Here is a 21,202-nt window from a genome sequence, read left to right on the forward strand (position 1 = left end):
TGCATGGGAGATGGGCTGAGTCGAACCCTTAATGAGTTTCTTTCTTTCTTCTTCCTTATTTGCTCACAATGCATGCTCACACATGCATAATATATTTTTTTCTTTTTTGTTGTGCATTGCGATTTGTGTTGTCCCTTTCCATTTTGTTCAAGCATAGCATAGTATTTTGGTAGTTTGGTCTTGTGCAATGAGGTTCGGCAGCGTGGGGTGTTGGCTGGAGGGATTTGGCCTCTTCCTTGTTGCATTTGGGCACAAGGGAGGCCGATTCCAGTACCCCTAGCCCACAACCGTTTCTGCCCAAATTATTTATGTTTTTGTTTTCTTTTTTGTCCTTCCTTTTTTTTCCTTTTTGTGTGTTGTGATTCTGGACAAACCATAACTAACAGGTCTGAGCTCGTTCATGCGTGGGTTCTGCCTTTTTATGGCAGCCACCTAGCTGCACCTGAATCAGTTGGGCCCAACTTGCATTCGGGGTGGCCTTGGCCACTTGATGCCCTATGTTCCGGGTGCCCTGCTCCTTGGAGCAGCTCTGGATCGGCTGTTGTCCGCTTCAGCAGCCTCTACCGCACCCAAGTGTTGACAGACCTGGGTTTTGCCTTGTCATGGCAGGAACCCCGAGGCATGTTCAGTCGATGGCCTGAGTGCCGCGAAGTGAACCCAGTTGGAGCTTTCTGCAACAACGTGTTGCACCCACCTGCCCAGGGGAATTAGAGCTGAGCTGCAGACCGGGTGGCTGCTACCTAGTTGACGCACCCACTCGACTCGGCCGAGTGGGGTGCGGTCCATGCAACTAGCCCATTTTTTTTTTTAGTATGCCCAAATTTACTTACGTATATTAGTGGGTTCATGCCCCGTTCTACCTTTCAATCCCCTACGATTCAACATAGTGGACACAAAAACTTATTTTTGTAATTAACCAAGAGATATATATGCATATATATATATATTCATATCTCACACTTTCCGAGTTAAAAAACCAAACGTATACGTAAGTACACACACGGGGTAGGGTGTAATGAATCCATGATCAACAAAGAAAATATTTGTCTTGACAACCAGTTAAGCTCATTCCCAAATTATTTCAGCAGACAAGCATATGTCCATCTTTTTGAATTATGCTTGAGCTTTTGAAAAGGAACGCATACAATACACAGTTGAGCTCACTCAAAGTTAGTTTCACATTAAGTCTCGCTAGATGTTTGAATACAAATATATGACTTGCAACCATTTCTTTTTAAAATGGTTCTATCGAAGCATTGTGGTGGAACACCGCGTGGGCAACAACACGTTGCTTGCTGCCAATATTCTACTAAAAATGAGTACACGGCTAAATTTGGCTTGCTGCCCATTTTCTGCAAAAACGCGAGTTATGGCAACAACTTGTGCGCTGTGTTTTCTCACACATTTTGGTACTCTTGGGCAGTATTTTGGTTACTGCTATAGCTGCAGCGAAAATGCATTTTGATATCACATAGCTACTGCACGCTTGGCACCTTTTGAGCAGCAGGGTGGTGTTAATGAAACAACACATTTTTCCTTTTCGCAGCATGCTTGACTATGATATATATATCACATGCACTACTCGACACAACTGTGAATTTTCTATTATGAGCATGACATTCAAGTGTTGAAATTTTTTGTAGTATGTTTAATGAATTACCCTATGTCACATGCACTTCTCGCACAAGCCTGACACGGATGCGAATTGTATATAGAAGCATGTGTGAAATAGTTATTTCTCGCTTAAAATGATATAGTGCGAGCATTTAAATTATGAAATATATGACAACATGCTTGATGATGTTGACAAATTTATAGGCACTTTGGCACATCATGTCACTGAACTAAAATTTGTTAAATTAAGCATGTTTGTTATCAAGTATCTGAAATTTATCATTGTTTTATAACATGCAATGCATGCTTAAATGATTCATGTGCGTTTTCACATAACACATGATGCATGTTATACACTTGACACATGATTCATCCCGAAAATGAAAAAGGGGACTTGGAGCACCACAGTATGGTTATGACACATTGTTTAAGATCTTGATGCTTGTTGAAACTCCTTGGCGAGTTATGTGTGGGTGATGGACCCATTTTGTAAGTTGAGCTCACTTGTACAAGAATGTCATATACCCCTAAAAAGAATATGTTGATGTCGCATTCACCGACGAAGTGCTCCTCTTGGCTTTGTTGTGCTAGAGCACGTGAATGGGCGGGCTTGACCTCGTTATGGTGTTTGTGTTGTCCTGCGGGGAACACAAGGCAAATGTGCCTAAGTACCTCGAAGGGAGGGAATGTTTACTAAGTAAAGCCTAAAAGGATAAACCGCCTGGTTGCTCATTCACAAAATAGTTCACCTTGGAGAGGGTGGATGGTACAACCCTGAGTGATCGGTCGATTTTATGACATGTTTAAGAAGCAAAGATGTCCTTTGACCTCCAATCACTCAGAGTTAGTGTGTAACGCTCCAAATATTTAACATGAAAATAATCATTTTTTTTTAATACTAGCATAAACGAAAAACAAAATATTGAAGGAAATTCTCAGTCAAATAAATGGACGAGTTACAGGAACTTAAATGACATTTAAAACTATCATAGTTTAATCTAGAGTTATTATAAATAATAAAATAATCCATCGTTCTACAGAACATTATTGAAATGTAGTCTCACGACTCCGCCTGCAACGACGCCATATTCACTCCGTTGAATCTTTTTATTCATTACCTGAAAATAATAAGCCACAAAGGGATCAGGCTATTCCCTTGCTTGAGTAGGAAATACAAATTCAATATACAAGTGTTTGTGTCATGTGAACAGATACATGTGATCACAGTAATTCAATAATAAGGAAATTACACATTTCATGACAGTCTCATGCTAGCCATCTATTGTCAATAAATCTTGAAGCAAATACTGAAAGGAAATTATTATTAAATCATGCATCTCATAAGAACAATTTCAATTTCATTTCTAGACAAATGACTATTTAAGACAAACCAGAATGAATTGTTTATATATATATATATATATATATATATATATATATATATATATATATTTCTTATTACTTACCTTGTGGGTATGCACAGGCATTCGCCATCATAGCGGACCGAGACTACATGGAGGTCTATAATGCAATTCCAGTTAATATCTTGTGTGACTAGCCGTACAGATATCCAAAAGGGATGGCTCGTGATTGAGAGAGTATTCTCCATATGGCAAAGACTAAGAATTAGGATGCATCCTAGTAACTTCTGCAAAAGACTTGGATCTACCACCTTGGACACATTGGTAGTCCTGGTACCCTAACTCCGAGGACCGGAGACCGGGTGAGACTCCTCGATCTCACAAAAGCATTTGTCCCACGGAGCTTATACTCTCTACCCTCTCTAAGGTAGAACAAAGGTCCGGTAACATATACCATCTTTCAGGTATACCCAGACCCACGCGAAATTGGTAACATATACCATCTTTCAGGTATACCCAGAATCTAAATTTGTTCAGTTATGTGACCATGTATTATTTTATTTACTTTCTGGATACAAGTCATAGTGCCTCAGGGTTCACTATACTCTCTCTCTCAAAACCAAAACCTTACCATGGTGATTTGAGTGTAATATATCAATCGATATATATTTCCCTTCTTGTACATGATGACAAATAACAAAAGAGTCACTTGTGCCTATGTGGATAGTCCTGCAAAACTTCCAATTTATCGAAGTGTATAATAACTTATTTGTCCACATATTATTATGTATTTTGCAAGTCGGGTCCGAAGGATATCACCAGTTATGCGGCATACCATTGAATTTTGAACCGAAAACTCACCCCCACAAGGAGATATATATTGCCAATTTTCTTTCAGTTGTAAGGATCGCTACAACCAATGACTTGTCAGGACCAATAGTAGTGAGGCAGCAATGATGACTACCCTGCCTAACACTCCAGCCCAAGCCAACTGGGGTCTACCTCTATGTTTCTATTTTGGTCCTGCAAAAATCCATTGCCAGGTGCGATATGCCATGGCTGAAGTCAATACGACCCTTGACCGATTAGGCTCAGCAAGGCGCAAGCTGCCCTGCAGCATACCGAGGCCATTGGCCTGGTGCTAGATATTGCAGTAGGCAGGAGTCTGATGAACTCCAGTCTGCCACACTACCGAGCAGACCATAATCACCGCATCTAAAAGATTCAGCGTCTCCACCGTACCCACTGTTGTCGGTCTGGGACTGCTGATCCCAGAATGGATCAGATCGACCACCATTGTCAGGTCTGAATACCATATCACTGGAAAAAAAAGATATTAATTGGGATCAAGTTGGAACCTCAATCCCATCCCGATTCAACCATTTTTTTTTAAATTTGTGTGTGTATATTCATATGCATGAAAAGTAATGTAACCATTGCTTACGTAATTTAGTAATTCTATGATAAAGAACCAAGAGTCATTCCGAAAACAAAATATATGGATAAAAGTTTTGTACCACCTACCACACTCCCAACAAGTATCTTAATTTTAATGTCACATGTTTACTTGACTATATTTATATTTTTTATACAACATCAAAACCTTTGGCCACTTTACGGGCAATGAATGCATTCTTATAAAACATTAAAATAATTATTCAATCATGTTTTTAACATAAACTTGAGCATATGCAAAAATAAAATTTTTATTCACATTTATGCTTTAGTTAGCACATATGCATATACATAGCCAATGAAATAAAGAACATGAATTAGAGCATCCATATCATTGCAACATCAATATCAACATCATCATCATCATTACAACATGGGCATACATGCAACCAACACATTATTTAAAATTAAACCTTAAACTTGCATTCATTGGACCCTTTGATCATTTATCTTTATGTGTAGGCTTTCTTAGAACAATTCATGTTTTAAGCTAGACATATAAACTTTTGCATAAAATCAAACTTGCATACTCATTCGCATGATACATGCTATTCGATATGAAGAAATTTATACAACATATGTATAAACTATGCAGAAGTCGACCCTTGGCCCAAAGATCAATCTCGATTAGCGAAATTTTCAACTTTGTCCAATTGTTATAGAGTTAACAAAAAAATTTACATTCGATGAACAAAGCTGATATTTTTACAACATGTAAAAATTTTTGTCTGATTTTCATAGCCACAAACCGTTTATAAAAATTCCTTCGTATGAGGGAGTTATGAATGTTTTACTACATATATAACATATTCGGTTCCGACTATCACAGGGTTGTGCTCAGTTTATGAACGGAGCCCAAAATTTTATAATAGATACAAAATTTTGTTAGCTTTTCAACGCAATAAATCGTTTATCAAAACTTTTCCAAATAAGAGAAATACGAATATTTTACTGGTCAAATGTCTGACCAAAAACTGTAATTCCGGGTCTATGCATTCGGGTTAAACCAAATCGGGTTACCCGAATCCGTACACCCATAATTTTTCTTGCATAAATTATAAATAAAAAAAAGAATAAAATATACAGTTAATTCTGATATATTTTGACGAAGACAAATCATACTTTTCCTCAGCCGTTTGGCCGAAAAAATATGCCTGTCTCGCATATGCTTTATTTTCTCATAAGTTAATTTGGTAAAATACATAATAAATTGATAAAATCATGAAATAAAAATTTAACAAAAATCTACAAAAATTATAAAATAACTATTTTAATATAATCTATCAACCACCATTGAATATTACATGAATCTAGCTATGAAATCCATATCTTTTCAATATTTACTGATTTATTTTCTTAAAACCCAATATTGCTAAAATCCTAATATCTCCAAATTTCGACCATAAAAATTCACAAAATTTTTACAGAATGTCTACAACAACCTATTTTTCCATTACAAGTCATTATGTGCAAGAAAATCATAGCATAACACAAGTATTTATAAAATTTATAGATTTCTTTTCTGAGAAACTGAGTTTTTTTTATGAAAAACCCAGTTTTCAAGAGGGTTTTCTTTTGAGGAAAACGTTCTTTTTTCATGGATCTTTAGATTTGGGTCAAATCCACGGTTAAAAGGGTTTGATAATGGCCTAAACTCATGAAAAATTGTTGGAATTCATGCAAAGAATTGTGTTCTTGCAAGAAAAGCATAAATCACCTACCTCGTGTTTGAAAAACATTTTTTGAAGATTCTGATGAGTCTTTTTGCACGATCCGGACGATCCACACCTTCTACTAGATTAAGAAGGATCTAATACACCCCTTGGAATCACGTGGAGGTCTTTCTTGAATCCAAGAAAGAGAAAGAAAGGCTCTAAGAGGCGTGAGAAATAGATGAAAGAAAAGAGATTTTGGGGGGAGAGAGCGAACTAACCTTGTTAATCATTCCCATAAGGGTCTCTATTTATAGATAAGCTTAGATAAGAGTCTCATCTCTAATATAAGAAGTTAATATTTATTAATTTTTTTATTAATAAAATAAGAAAATAAATTATAAGAGTTAATTCATTAAATTTTGAAATTACTTAAGATATAAAAAAAAGTAGGGACTTCTTACCTTGGCTTGGGCTCTAGTGACATGGTAAACTTATAAGAGGCTTACAAAACCAAAGACCCACCAGAATTAGATGTTTAAATAGTCGATTTGATAGCTCTCAAAACGTAGATCATTGTAGTGGTCTTAGATTTAATTATATGCATACAAATTAGCAAGAAAATTTAGTCAATATCAAAAAATGTTAATTTTGACCTATAATTAGGCTTGAACTTCGATCGATAATAAAATGCTCAAATCAACACCAATTTGGTCATGTAGATAGTCGATTTCGATGCCCTCAAAATGAGAAATGTCAAGGTTAAATCAGATTCAATAAGTGAGTCACTAATTGGCCAAAATTTAGTCAAAACAATAATGATGTTGTTCGGAGCGTCGTATGCTATGGGTCCAATCCAATATGGTTAGATCCAGATCCAAATCTAAAATCGATAATCTAAAATCATTTATTTCTTGTTTAGTCTATATATTTTAGCTTTTTAAATTATTCTTGAAATAATCTTCATAACTTGAGACAAATGTTCGTAATTAATCAAAATCAAGAAAATCAAGAATACCAAGAAAATTAAGAATTTACAATTATAGTAATAAATACACCAATAATTCATCATTTATTTATTTTAATTATCAAGAGAAAATCTTGAGTTTTACAAAATATGTGACCTTCGGCTAAGAATGTTGATTTATCGAAAAGTGACTGTATTGTACGACAAAAATGATACATTTCATGAAAAACCTTAAAAATTTTCAAATTCATCTGATGTCCAAAATCATAATTATTATTATTTTTATGATATTTTTAGCCCTTGCACCTATCATTTTCGATGCAAATTTCCTCCATATGCTATTTGCCTCTGTCTCCACCAGAAACTCTAATCTCACAAATACCTAAGTTGTCGCACATTAAAAAATTATCAAATTCATATAAAATAAGTGCCGACAAACTTTCTTTTAAATTGGAACCGACAAATATCGCAAATACTTGAGTTACTTCACATAAAAAATTCTTAAATTCACATAAAAAACTATGATTTTTTTATATCTCGAACCGACAAACATTGTAAATACTTGAGTTACCTCACATAAAAAATGTAATAATATCGCATAAAAATCTGTTTTTTTTTAACTTGAACTGACAAACATCACAAATACTTAAGTTATCTCACATAAAAATATAATAATATCACATAAAAAATCTATGTTTTTTTTTAACACTAACAGGCAAACATCATAAATATTTGAGTTACCTCTAATAAAAAATATAATAATATTGTATAAAAAATTTATGATTTTTTTAATTGAGTTACCTCGCATAAAAAAGCTTTAATTTTTTTTTTAATTCGAACCATCAAACCACACAAATACTTGAGTTACCTAGCATAAAAATATAATAACCTCGCATAAAATATGTGTGAGCAAACTTTTTTTAATCTTGAACCTCCAAACATCACAAATACCTCAGTTATTTATGTGAATGCAGTAAAGTTTTTAGGCGAGGTAACTCAACTATTTGCGAGGTTTAGAGGTTCAATTTTAAAAGAAATTTTGCAATTTTTTTATGCGAAGTAACTCAGATATTTGCGCAGTTTGAAGGTTTGAGTTTGAAAGACATTTCACAATTTTTTTATGCGACTTTGTTACATTTTTTATGTGGAGTAACTCAGATATTTGTGCAGTTTGCCGATTCGAGTTTAAAAGAAAGTTCATAGAATTATTATGCAATTTTAGTATATTTTTATGCAAAGTAACTCAAGTATTTGCGATGTTTTGAGGTTTGAGTTTAAAAAAAAGTTTGCATATTGTTTATGTGAATTTAGTAAATTTTTTATGCGAAGTAACTCAAGTATTTGCGAAGTTTCGAGGTTCATGTTTAAAAAAAAATTTACTATTTTTTTATGCAAGTTTGCACATTTTTTATGCAAATTTTATAAATTTTATTCATGAAGTAAATCACATATTTATGCAGTTTATACAAACTTCGTAGGTTTGCAATTTTTACCTTTTAATAGTTTATGCGAATACAAAAATGACAGTGAATCCAATTTATAAATGGATCGAATTAACAATGAATCAAAAAATAACATTGAATCAAATTTATAGTGAATTAAAAAATTTACAATAAATCAAAAAATTTACAATGAATCAAATTGATTTCATTCATTAACAAATGAATATACTTATATAATCATTCATTTCATTAATTTGTCAATAAATCAAATTTATATTGAATCAAATTATTTTTATTCATTAACAAATGAACATGCTCAAACAGTCATTCATTCTAATAATCCAGTGAGTTGATGATGCCTCCTTTGAACTTGTATCGATAAGTTTAGGAGAAGTTAAGCTTGTGTTATCCTATGACTTCTCATACAAAGTCTAATTTCCACAATGTGTTAGCATCAGATACTCTTTGAATTTTCAGAGCGAGTTTCTTTGAGTTGTGTATACAGTCTGCAACGAAAGAAAAAAGTTAACCAAAAAACACCAACACATTTCAGACAAAAGCCTGGTTTGAGAATAGTTGTAATGAAACTGATTGCTCAAACCAACCCTTTGCATGTAATGTGTCGGTGTTTTTTTGTTAACTTTTTTTTTCTTTCGCTGCAGACCGTCTACACAGTTCAAACCAACATGCTCTGGAAATTGGAGTTGTATCTGTTTTAACATACTATGGAAATCAAATTGTATATAAGAAGAGTCACAGAATAACGCAAGATTAACTTTCCCTAAACTTGTCGATGCAATTCAAAGGTGTGAGCAACACCTTACCAATGCATAACTTTTAGTATTTGACTACTTTACTCCTTCATTCTCTTCACAAACTTGAATACAAGTGACGTCCAACTAGAGAAAAAGAGAGCGACGAGCATTTCAATCATTTCAATTTTTTGTCTTATGTTAACAATGAGAGCCCCTTTTATAGGCAAAGGGTGGCTCCATAAAAGCTTCACAAATTACAAAATATTTCATAAATAAAATTGCAAAGTTCTAAGAGTTTCAACCCTAATTTTGGTTAGGGCATTGAAGAGGGGAGGTCGACCAGTCGACCTTATCTCCTTGTGCACGTTCACTTAGGGCATTGAAGATTCCTGTGAAAATACTTAATCCAGATATGTTTGATGAACTTTAAAATGTTTAAACTCGAACATTCAAACTTCACAAATACTTGAGTTACTTTGCATAAAACATTCCTAAATTTATATAAAAAATCTGTGAAATTTCTTTTAAACTCAAACCGACAAACTTCGCAAATACCTAAGTTACTTCACATAAAAACATGTGATAACATCGCATAAAAAACTATAAAATTTATTTTAAACTCAAACTTCAAAACCCTGTAAATACTTGAGTTACTTCGTATAAAAAATATAATAAATTTGCATAAAAAAATGTAATGTTTCTTTTAAACTTGAACCGACATACTGCGCAAATACCTAAGTTACTTTACATAAAAAATGTAATAATGTCGCATAAAAATTTTGTGATTTTTTTTAAACTTGAACATTAAAATATCGCATATAAAAAAAATTTGCATCCAAAATATATGTGCGAAGGATAAAAGGGTTATAAAAATAATAGTATTTGCGATTTTTGACAACAGACGAATTTAAAATTTTTTAAGGCTTATTCATTTTGGTCATACAGTACTATCATTTTTTGTTGATTTATTTGGCTTAAACTGAACTAGGTTCATAGTGTGGCAAGATAGAGTACGGTTTATCTTGCCCGACCCAGATCTGGTAACAGGAATAACCTCATTGGGATTCATCAATGTGGACCCTCATCAAGGCCCTAATGGATCAATAAGTTGACACTCCAAAAGCTCAATTAGAGCAATAATCCACCCTATTCATACTCAACTATCAATTTCAATCAGCTAACTTGGCATATATATATATATATATATATATATATATATAAGAGGATGGTCCTACCCTTTTTTTCATTAGGTCTTATTAGGACCATCTGAAAATCATCCTTTCAAGTATTTTTTGCTTGATCTATAAGGTTAGGTGTGTTTATCATTTACTCAATGGAGATTATGTTTTTTATTAAAATCTTTTATACTCATGTGCGTATTTTAAAGAGCTAAAAAATCAATAGTTCATATTATACTAAATTTTGGTGATAAAATATTTATATTTTTACATCACTTTTATTTGAAAGAAAGTTTGTTTCTCATAAAATAAGCAATACTAAACATATCTAACAGTTTAGATCAAGCAAAAAATACTTGAAAGCGCAATTTTTAAATGGTCCTAATGGGACCTAACAAAAAGAGGTTGGACCGTCCCCCCTCTCTTTCCATATATATATATATATGTGTGTGTGTGTGTGTGTGTCTGTGTAAGAAAAGAGTAGCTGCCTACACCCTTAAGTGTCACTTTAGACAATTAAAGATTGCCTTATGTAAACTCTCCCTTAAACCCTTTCCCAAGCCCCTTTTCTCTCCCTCACGCTCCTCTCTTCCTTCTCCTTCGCTGCACACTATAAGAGCCTGACCACTTATGTGAGACGTCATGGCCCGAGAGAACACCGACCGTAGGAGTACAGTACGCTGATGGATGACCCAACACCTTTCCCCTCTCACGCATGAGGCCCGCAAAAAGGTTTTTAGTGGCGGAGTGTGACAGCTGCTAAAAGGATTTTTGCATCCACTGTTTATTTTGGGCCAATGACAGCCCTAGTGAGTAGGTTGTCATATCACCCAAGATTGCTTTTGGATAAGGAACCCATAGTTAGAACTTATAGGGGTTGTTGTTAGTAAATCTGACCTGGATGTGTTCAGCATGATCAAAATAGTAAAACTCAACTTTTTTTTTTAAAAGGCAAGCTGGGGTTAGGCAGTCCCCTGCAAGTTAAACAACTATATCTTTGGGTTTTGAAGCTGCAACCTTCCTACACAAGGTGATGTGCACTAGCTGCTCCTACGAGACAAGTGGAGCCCCCGTTGTTAGTAGGACTCAACTCTTGAATCATATTTTTTTTGAAGTTTAAAAAATTAGTATATTATAGGTTGTTGGTTTTTCAACCTTAGTAACATGTACATCAGAAAAGCATATTCAAAGGTCAGTTTCTACAGTCAGCCAGTTGCAAAAAATAAAAAAATAAAAATAGTATATATTTTTTTTTTGACAGAAAAAACTGAGGTTAGGCAGACCCCTACCAGTTATACAACCATATCATTTGGGGTTGAAACTTGCAACGTCCCACCACAAGGTGACGCTCACTAACTGCTCCTATTAGACAAGCGGAGCGCCTTTATGATAGATCTGAACTGTTAGAAGTGTTTAACCTGCTAGATTTTAGTGAGAATTGACTCTTGAATCATGGTTTTAGACAAAAAAAACATGTTTTTCGGGAAAAAACAGGTACTTTCATAGTCATTGATTTTGGATCACCAGAAAAACCTATATATAGGTCAGATTATGGCGATCCAAAAGCCCGTTCTCGCCAAACAATACCTATAAATCACATCTACGGTGTTAGATGTGAGAAAAAATACTTAAAACTATGAATTTTAAAAGGACCTAACGAGACCTATCGAAAAAGAGGCCTAAGAAACACATTACTCTCATATATATATATATATATATATATATATATATATATATATATATATATATATATATTGACATTTAAATCACTGAAATTCAACTTATGTTTAAGATTTTTTGGCGATCCAAAAATTACCAAAAAATTAACGGTTGACAAAACATAAAATTCTGTATTTTAAAAAATCACATTTTTAAGTTAAAAAATACAATGCAAGAGTGGAATCTTATTATTGAATCGATCTTTTCGAATCCCTCTGTAATGTTAAATTTGATCAAATCACAAGATTTAAGAAGGGTATAAAGATGGGGAATAACGCGGGATGAGTGGATCAGAACTCCCCGCAAGTAGACCACATTGGTGAATTTTGAACTCGTGAGATTCCTTCAACTCGGCATGGCTCACAAGTTGTCAGCAGGTTCCTTGTGATTGTTTTTTTCTTATTAATAATAATTAGTCTTTTATTTTAAAGAACAATAATAATAATTATTGCTTCTTACTACCTTTCCAGAGAAGGGGGAGCGCAAGACCGGGCAAACCTCACTAGTTTGGTGCTAAGCCAAGCCAATAAAGCAGTGCTTCGCCCATGGATTCCTATAAGGTCAGTTTTTCAAATCCACCAACGTCACCTCTTTCTCTCTCTCTCTCCTTCGTTTCCTTTGATGGATGGTGGCCTTCCCACTTCCCCTCTGATTCCTTGTGAGAAAAAAACAGAGAATTTGGGGAGAGAGAATTGGTGGGGAGGAGATGGATGGGCAATTCAACCAGCAGCGATCCTTTGACAATCTGAAGATGGCGACCACCACTAACTCTCCCCTCCAGCCCGATAACGATCGGAGCAGCGGGGAGTTGCGGGCGCTCGACTGCAACCTCGCCTCCCTCTGCGACCACATCCAGACGGAGGGATTCAACTCCGGCGCCTTCTCCGACATCGTCCTCCAGGCCATGGGGTCCACCTACGACCTCCACCGCCTCATTCTCTCTCGTAGCTCTTACTTCAGGTACTGCCCACCAAGGATTTCCCCCGTTTTTCTGTGGTTTTCGTGGTTTATTTTGTTCTTTAACGCCCCTTTTTCTCGAAATCGCAACTCGTTTCATTTGGGAATCGGGATTTTTGGGTGTTTTTTCTTGTTCCACGGGATACCCACAAAAGGATAAATCACGATTTCGAAAATTTCAATGTTTTTCGGGGAATATCTGTAGAGTTTTGTGGATTCTGAGTTTTGATTTTGATTGACATAATGTACCATCTCTATCACTTCAGAAGTGATGTCCTTCATGTCTGGAAGCGTACAGCAAGGGGGAACCTTATAATTCTTGATCAAATATCGCATGTTTCCTTTGCATTGCGTTTGTAATTTAACCTAATTATCCAACTAATACGGGCGTTAGTTCCTCTTTTTATGCATTTTTTTAGGTTCGTACTATTTGAAATTACCACATTTGCTTCTTCAGGTGGTTCTGCACCACTCTTTCATTGATACGTACAATTAGTATTCTAGTGCTTTTAACCAGGATTTGTGACGAAGACTTGGTGCTCAGTAGTTTTCTTTATCTTGAATGCGGAACCTATAGTTATGGGTTGCCTTCCATGGAATTTTTTCACCGAGGTAGTTAGTTGGTATGATTAATTATCATTGTGAGTTTATGTAGCTGTGAAACTTGAGTGGCAGGAACATGCTTCAAGGTCCTTGGAAAGAGGCGGGCGCACCTGTTGTAACACTCCAGATTGATGATGAAAATGTTAATGCCGAAGCTGTGACGATGGCCTTGGCTTACCTCTATGGTCATCATCCAAAGCTTAATGATAGTAATGCATTTCGTGTTCTTGCAGCTGCGTCGTTCCTGGACCTGCAGGTGAACGCTCATCAAGTTTTGCTGTTAATATATGTTACTTTGTGTTTCTTGTTATACTTTTGCCATAAATTTATCTTACAATTTGTCTTTTTCACTATTTCCTTTGTCTGCTGCTTGAGCTTGTGCATAGCAGTTAGAAAATTCATTAAGGGGATCTGTATGTTAACCCTCTGCAGGACCTATGTGCCATCTGCACGGACTTTATCATATCTGAACTGTGGACAACAAACTTTTTGTCCTACCAGGTTAGCACTGCCTTCTTAGTCACTGTGCACTGTAAGTTATTGTGCTTTCTAGGTCTCTAACCATTTTATGTTGCATTTCAGGTATTTGCGGAGAGTCAAGATTATGGAATTCATGGAGAACGTGTGAGAAATGCTTGTTGGGGGTACCTTTGTCAAAGTGGCAGTGAGGAATTAAGAGAGGTTTGAAATCAGCACTTTGCAATCCTGAATATGGTGCCCAAGGATTAATTTCCTCAGAACTCTCATTTTCACCAATTTGATTCTCACATTTGTGCTTGTTTAATACTTGAAATTGCCTCAAGTTCCTAGGTTTATCTGTTCACATTGTATCAGGTTCACTAAGAATTTAAGCTATTTATGCCTGAGTGTTGAGTGCTTAGCTGGATCCAACCTGAGCGAGATCAGATTCAAATATAGCATGTTCCAACACCTCAAATTTGGTTTTTTTTCTTGCCAGCCTCTAATGGTAGATGCACTTCTGAATATTAGTTTGAAAATGTGAATAGAATTACAATAAGGATGTTTCGCATGCCATATTCAGGTGGATGCTTTTGTGAATGTTCGTAGATTGGTCTATTTGTTACCATGCATTTTATGTTTAGTTTTTTTTAATGAACTTCTCTGGGTTATTTTTTAAGATTTTCAAATTCTTTTTCCATGAAGCTCTCAAGAATGTATATTTGGGTATATGATTACTATCTTCTGAATTTTTTTCATAGACTTTCATGTTTGATGTGCATATTTGTTAACTTAACAGTGATTCGCAGGTGCTTCCAAAACTTTCTTCCCAAACTTTGCATGCTCTACTTACATCTGATGAATTATGGGTACCCAGTGAAAAGAAAAGGTGAGGTGGAACTTGATGCTTTCATTCGATTTCATAATTCTAATTGGGTCTTATTTAAGTGAAAGACTATGACAGTTTTTCTACACTTTGAAGGTTTGAATTGGCACTCTATACCCTATTAGCCAAAGGTGCTTTTCAAAAGGTTGAACACCCTGAACAAGAAACTTCTGAGATGGAACCAAACTCTCCAGGGGATCCATTGGTATTGAAGGGAATGAGCTTGATGGATGACCACCCCAATAAGCAACTAATGGAAGAAACTGAAATGGGATGCCCAACTTTGCAAGAAGATAATGAAGGAAATAAAACCACTGATCACATTCTTTTTGATCTTGCCGATTGCATGGTGGATTTTCATATTGACGATACTGATCCTAAACCTGCAATCATTCAACCTGAATCAAGTTCACAATCGGTTCCTGGATCTACTTATGCTTGCAATATGGAAGAGCCTGCTTCTTTGAGTAACTCACCAAGTGCAAAACCAATCATCAGATGTGGTGCTTATGTTGAGATCAAGAATAATGTGGATGCAAATATAATAGGTAATAATGATGGTGCCACAGAAGGGCCTTCTGAACAAAGAAATGCTGTGTACCTTGGTAATCACAGTGTCTGGCTTTCCAGGGATCAATCAAAGATCTGCCCTTCTGTATTGTCACCTTGCAATGAGGTCATGTCCAATGACTGGGGAAGAAGCAGCCTCTCTCAGCCTCTTTCATGGGGTGGCAGGATAGTAGGCAGAAAGCAGGTGAAAACTTCTGCCAAGGCGACCTGTGGCATCCGTGAAGAAGACTATGATGCATTCATGAGCATTTTTGAAGGGGGTTCACTTTTGTACTGTAACATGTCATTTGAGGAGCTGCTTAATGCAAGGAAACAATTGGAGGAGTTGGATTTTCCTTGCAAGGCTGTTTGTGACGGTCTCTGGCTTCAGGTGTGCAATTAGTTTCCATCTTATAAGTCCATATTGGAGAACCATTTGCTCTAAAATATACATGCTTGAATGTGAATATGACAGGCCATGATAGCTGTGTTTGACCAAGGAAATGATGAAATGTGTACATGTGGGTACACATATGCATGTGTGTGTACGGGCAGGGTGCATGCACATGCACGTGCTTGACTTGACCAAGTTATCCGGACCACGTAGAGTTAGATAACTTCCCAGCTGAATTGGTCTCTGTTGGGTTTGTATGTTCAATGGGTGGAAATACTTGGTCACTTATCAATTTGCATGTTTTGAATTAAGAACATATTTCGTCAGTTCTACTGCCATTGGGTGCTTTCCTAGACTACTAAGTAGAGACAAACAACAATATTAAGATCCATTTGCTGCTTTTCATGCAGGTGCTTCTAAGTCAAAGAGTGCAAGAAATCGGTGCTGATACTTGCAAAATATGTAGCCTTATAGCATGTGCATGTAGGCAGCCTCATAGATACTCTCAAGGTGTGAGCTCCCCTACACATTACAGGCAAGGCCATGACCGAAATGGTATGCCTGGCAACATGGGTGATGCATACCTTGCTGATACTCAAGGTGAAGGAAATGGACTACTTAGGCCTGTACGTGTGCATGTACAAGGTCCCATGGATGGGCTTGCTGGTATTGGACGAGGTACAATTTTTGTGCCTGCTGCAGATTGGCCTCCAACATGTTTTGAATTTCCTCATATCCCCTTTGGTTTGGGTAATTGAAATTGCCAGCAATTGCTTGCTATTGATGAATCAGATGCTAGGATTTACCTAACTGTCGGAGATTTATCAGGGGATGGGCTGACAGCTCTGGTTGGGCTTAGCCAGGGGAGCAATGGCATACCTCTTCACACAGAACTTTCAGAGAGAGTATATGAATCAGATCTGCAGGGTAGATTGTCTGGGGTTGCTGCCACTATGCCATGTGCCACTGGCATTCCTATGCAGATGCTAGAGCCACAGGAGCATGCTACTGGAACTGATTGGGAAAATTCTGATGGTTGCTCTATATCATTGGATCTGAAGACACCATTGAGAAATTTCCCTCCTTTTCGATTTGGGTAAGAGATATCACATATTTTTCTTTGTCAATATGGAGCCTGTGTTTCTTTTCCATGCAATGCCACTACTTTGCACTAGCTCATTAATGTAAGGACTTTAGATGCTTACAGATGTTACTATTGACAGAGTTCCATATATCACAGATAGATTATACTTGCAGGGGACATACTTACAATGATGATATATATGTAATAAGCTTCTTACATTTACTGGAAAAGATATTTTTGTAGGTCAGCTTATTGTTCAAGAATTTGGCAGAGGGTGTAAACTGTGACTAATTGGTATACAGTTAGAGTTCTGTATGTCATAGATAGGATATGCTAGTAGAAAATGTTTATCATTTGGCAATACAATGATAAGCTTATCTTGTTTTTTGCAATTCTGTTTTCTAGAGATCCTTATTTTAGAAGGTACTTTACCCTCCATTTTCATCCAAAGAAATTGCTGAAAGATTCAGCTGTTCCCATCATCAAAGTTATTCTTGATATTCTTAACGCAACCAACTTCACTCTTCTATGCTCTATTTTCCCACCAGCAAGATCCCCAATCTCTGTGATACTTGACTGGAACTGTGCAGCATATTGCATTCTTTTCAGGAAACAATTGTATTGCCACTGAAAATGAAGCAAATGATGCCTTCTGTATATGGATATGTAACCGTTCATCCTTACTTGGGCAATACGCACCGAGTTCTCTTGACAAGTAAATCGAAGGCGGCCTATGAACATAACTCTGCACTAGATAAAGCTTGCTTTGTTGGGTATCTTATTGGTGCATTCTGTGTCATATGGTACTCTTACTAGCATATAACATGCCATGCATGGAGTTCTTAATGGAGAACTCCACGAGTAACCATATGCCTATTCTGCTTGTGTATCCTGTGATGTACTGTGCATAGTTTAGGTGCAACAACATTGATCATAAATTAACTCATTTCTGCAGAGTGGAATTTCAAGACGTCCACAGACTTGCTGATGGTCAAGTGAAACATTCACCGGAAGTATTTTATGCTGGGTCATTATGGAAGGTAGCATATCATGTCTTTGTAACAATGTTGCTTCAATCCTGAGATTTCCTTAGATATGTTCTTCTGAGTTTAGCCCCTTGTCTTTTGCAATAGCTTAGTGTGCAGGCATTTAGTGATGAAGACCCTCAAGGTCGTCGTACCCTAGGTATGCAACGAGTTTTTTCATGTCCAAGTAAGATTTTTGGGGGCATTACCACTAAAAGGCTTTCTGCATTTCAGGATTATTCCTCCATCGGCGCAAGGCAGAAACATCAGATCCCCTCAGAAAGGTGAGCATTTCTGTTTTCATGGAGGTTAACTACTTAATATTTACTGTGTTCATCTTTTGCTGACTTTGTTAATATTTTTCTTTTTACCTATTTTCACAGTGCCATCTATATGTGGATTCTAGGGAAAAAGTTACAGCTCGATATCAGGTAAAACCGTAAAAGTATCTGTCTTCACACAGTCTCAATGGACTGACGCAGGTTACAGGACAGGCAACTTTGCATATCCCTTATGGAATTAATCAATTGTGCTTGGTTTCATACTTAGATTTCATGAGGCCAAGAAAGATTGAATAATTGACTTGATAAATTGCTCGTGTAACGTGATTTGAAAGTTGCATCTCTTCTGCTAATCAAATTGTGGGTGAGATATGAGTTGACCCTATCTGATCCTAGGGGTTGTATCTGTAACATTAAATAAGCAGAACAGAATTGCTACGCTTTATTTCTACTTATGAATGTAATATGACACCATTGGCTTTTAATTATGACTATTTGTGTGCCTCTTTTTGTTTTCCAGCTGATTTGTCCATCAAAGAGAGAAGTTATGGTGTTTGGAAGCTTCAAACAAGCTGGGACTCTATTACCCAAAGCTCCCAAGGGATGGGGTTGGAGGACTGCTTTATTATTTGATGAACTCCCTGATCTTCTCCAAGGTGGAATGCTGCGTGTGGCTGCAGTCGTCCAACTTGTTTGATCATCTAGGATAAAGGAGGTAAGAGATTTTTACGTTCAGCTTGTGCTGACCCCTTCGTCCCAGGTTCGATTCTCACCAGGTGTGTGGGTGCTTTTAACTGGTGGGCTCCACAAGGGGTGACACCACCCCAGGTTTACCTTGCAGGGGTAGACCTATTAAGTGACCCGGTTCTCAACGAGGGTCCCTTGTCATTAAAAATAAAAAATAAACCTCGGAATTTGCTGGAATTTTTCATTGATTACTCAATTTTGACAGGCTGTATAGAGGTTCAATGTCCTCTTCTATAAGCGCAATCAGATTAAGTACTCTGGGAGGTCGTTCTGTGCATGCTCTTCAACTTTGCTTATATCAGCAACCAAGACTGCAGTGGCTTGGAGCAGATTGGGTTGAATGTGCAGATGGGTGATCCACTGGTTTCTGACGTGTGGAAATAGCTTCAAGAGATTAGCCCTCCATTATTTTGCGTCATTTTTATAGTCATGTTCCTTTGTATATCTGAATTCTGAATATATTGATTTAGTTGTACCATTTGATTCACTTTATCCTGGAAATGTCACATGTTTTAATCCATTTGTGCAAAAAGAAAATAAGTGTTTGGAAAATTTGGTTCAAAAGTTTGGGCTTTTTTAGTTCATGCTTCTTTGGGGACAATCTTAAGTGGTTGTGTTGATTGTAACTAGATGTAAGTCCACTCTGTGGTTCCACGTAGGGTCCAATATGAGTTATTGAACGTGCTTTTTTGCCCTTGTGTTTTCTCGACAGAACCCTAAATCTAGGGTTGCGAACAGATCGAATTTTTTACTCGATATCCGATCGAATCTAACTCCATTTAATCAGATTTGATTCAACCCAAACCATATCCAATTATAGGATTCCAATATGTTTTTTATTTTTTGCTACCAATGTGATGGATATCCAAATTCCATTACAGGTAAAATATTGGATTTCTGAGCTTTTCACCATCTGTATCTGTATTGGAATCCTAGCCCACATGCGATTAATTGGATCTGATATTGGCTACATCCAACCCAAATTTAGATGGTTTCAACTTATCCTACTATGATTCAAGCTTAATTGTCAACACCACATATAATTAATCACGTTTAGATGGTTAAAGTGGAGTTGTGAAGAATGTTGAAGCATAAGATGGTTGATGCCTTAACCTATGGAGTGGAGGGGCCAAGTCACGATCCCTTCTTGAATAGGGCTGGGAAACAAGCTGAGCCACTCGGCTTATGTTCGGCTTGTAAAGATCTCGTTCAAACTCATAAAATAGACTTAGCAAGCTGAATATGAACAATAGGTACTCGGCTGGGCTCAACTCGTATAAGTTAGTTAGGTAATAAAAATATATTTTAGATATATTTTACATGTATTTTTTTGTAACTATTTCTTCTAGCTCTAAAACAATGTATTTTTTCTATAAACAAGCCAGCTTGAACTTAACTCAGACTGATTATGAGCTCAAACTCTGCTTGGCTCGCCACAAGAATGAGCCAAGCTTGAACACTTCAAGCTCGTCTCATCAGCTCATTTACCAGAGCAACTCTTGAAATCGAATCCAAATGTTCACCACACCTTATATTTCAAACTTTCCAACTACCCCTTCGAATATGGAGTTTGAATTTTAAAAAACCAAAATGGAATAACTATCCTTTTGAGTATCGTGTCAACTGGTTTTGATTTCCAAAAATCCAAAATGTAATAAATTCCCTTTTGAATATCAACGAGTTTTGATTTCAAATATCCAAAATGGAAATAACTACACTTGAATTTCAACTAGTTTTCATTTCAAGAATCCAAAATGGAAATAACTACCCTTTTGAATATCAACTAGTTTTAATTTCAAAAATCCAAAAATGGAGATAACATAGATACGAATGAGACATTTGGAGGGAAGGGGTATTACTCATGTTCCTATTTATTTAGGACGACTGAATTTATTGTACTTCGATAGAGACATGAATATCTATTTCATTGCTCTTGACCAAAATATCATTGACAAAACTTGCCATTGAAGCGACCAAGAATCCTATATATGTGAACCCCATCAATATTCAAAAGGGAGAGAGAAAGAGAGAGAGAGAGAGAGAGAGAGAGAGAGATTTCATTCAAAAGGGTTTT

General features: G+C 36.3%; 1 protein-coding gene across 1 annotated transcript; it reads left to right on the forward strand.

The window, feature by feature from the left end:
* The first annotated feature begins 12,779 nt into the window (after positions 1–12,779).
* Positions 12,780–19,822, forward strand: LOC149846221 (uncharacterized). Its single transcript, XM_089997884.1, has 14 exons — positions 12,780–13,103; positions 13,776–13,959; positions 14,136–14,204; positions 14,286–14,384; positions 14,972–15,051; positions 15,145–15,988; positions 16,402–16,669; positions 16,820–17,087; positions 18,031–18,115; positions 18,209–18,260; positions 18,335–18,384; positions 18,484–18,531; positions 18,902–19,096; positions 19,334–19,822. Exons 1-13 carry the CDS (start codon positions 12,850–12,852, stop codon positions 19,076–19,078), a joined length of 2,478 nt encoding a protein of 825 aa, XP_089854010.1. The 5' UTR covers positions 12,780–12,849; the 3' UTR covers positions 19,079–19,096; positions 19,334–19,822.
* Positions 19,823–21,202: the final 1,380 nt, after the last annotated feature.

Source organism: Nuphar pumila, chromosome 2, assembly GCF_984573655.1.
Source record: "Nuphar pumila chromosome 2, dmNupPumi1.hap1.1, whole genome shotgun sequence".
NCBI classification, from domain to species: domain Eukaryota; kingdom Viridiplantae; phylum Streptophyta; class Magnoliopsida; order Nymphaeales; family Nymphaeaceae; genus Nuphar; species Nuphar pumila.

Excerpts from the sequence above, each read along its gene's own strand:
- LOC149846221 (XM_089997884.1), top strand. The coding sequence starts at position 12,850 with ATGGATGGGCAATTCAACCAGCAGCGATCCTTTGACAATCTGAAGATG. Across the intron at positions 13,960-14,135 it reads CGTCGTTCCTGGACCTGCAG|GACCTATGTGCCATCTGCAC; the intron begins GTGAACGCTCAT and ends AACCCTCTGCAG. Across the intron at positions 16,670-16,819 it reads GCTTGCTGGTATTGGACGAG|GGGATGGGCTGACAGCTCTG; the intron begins GTACAATTTTTG and ends GAGATTTATCAG.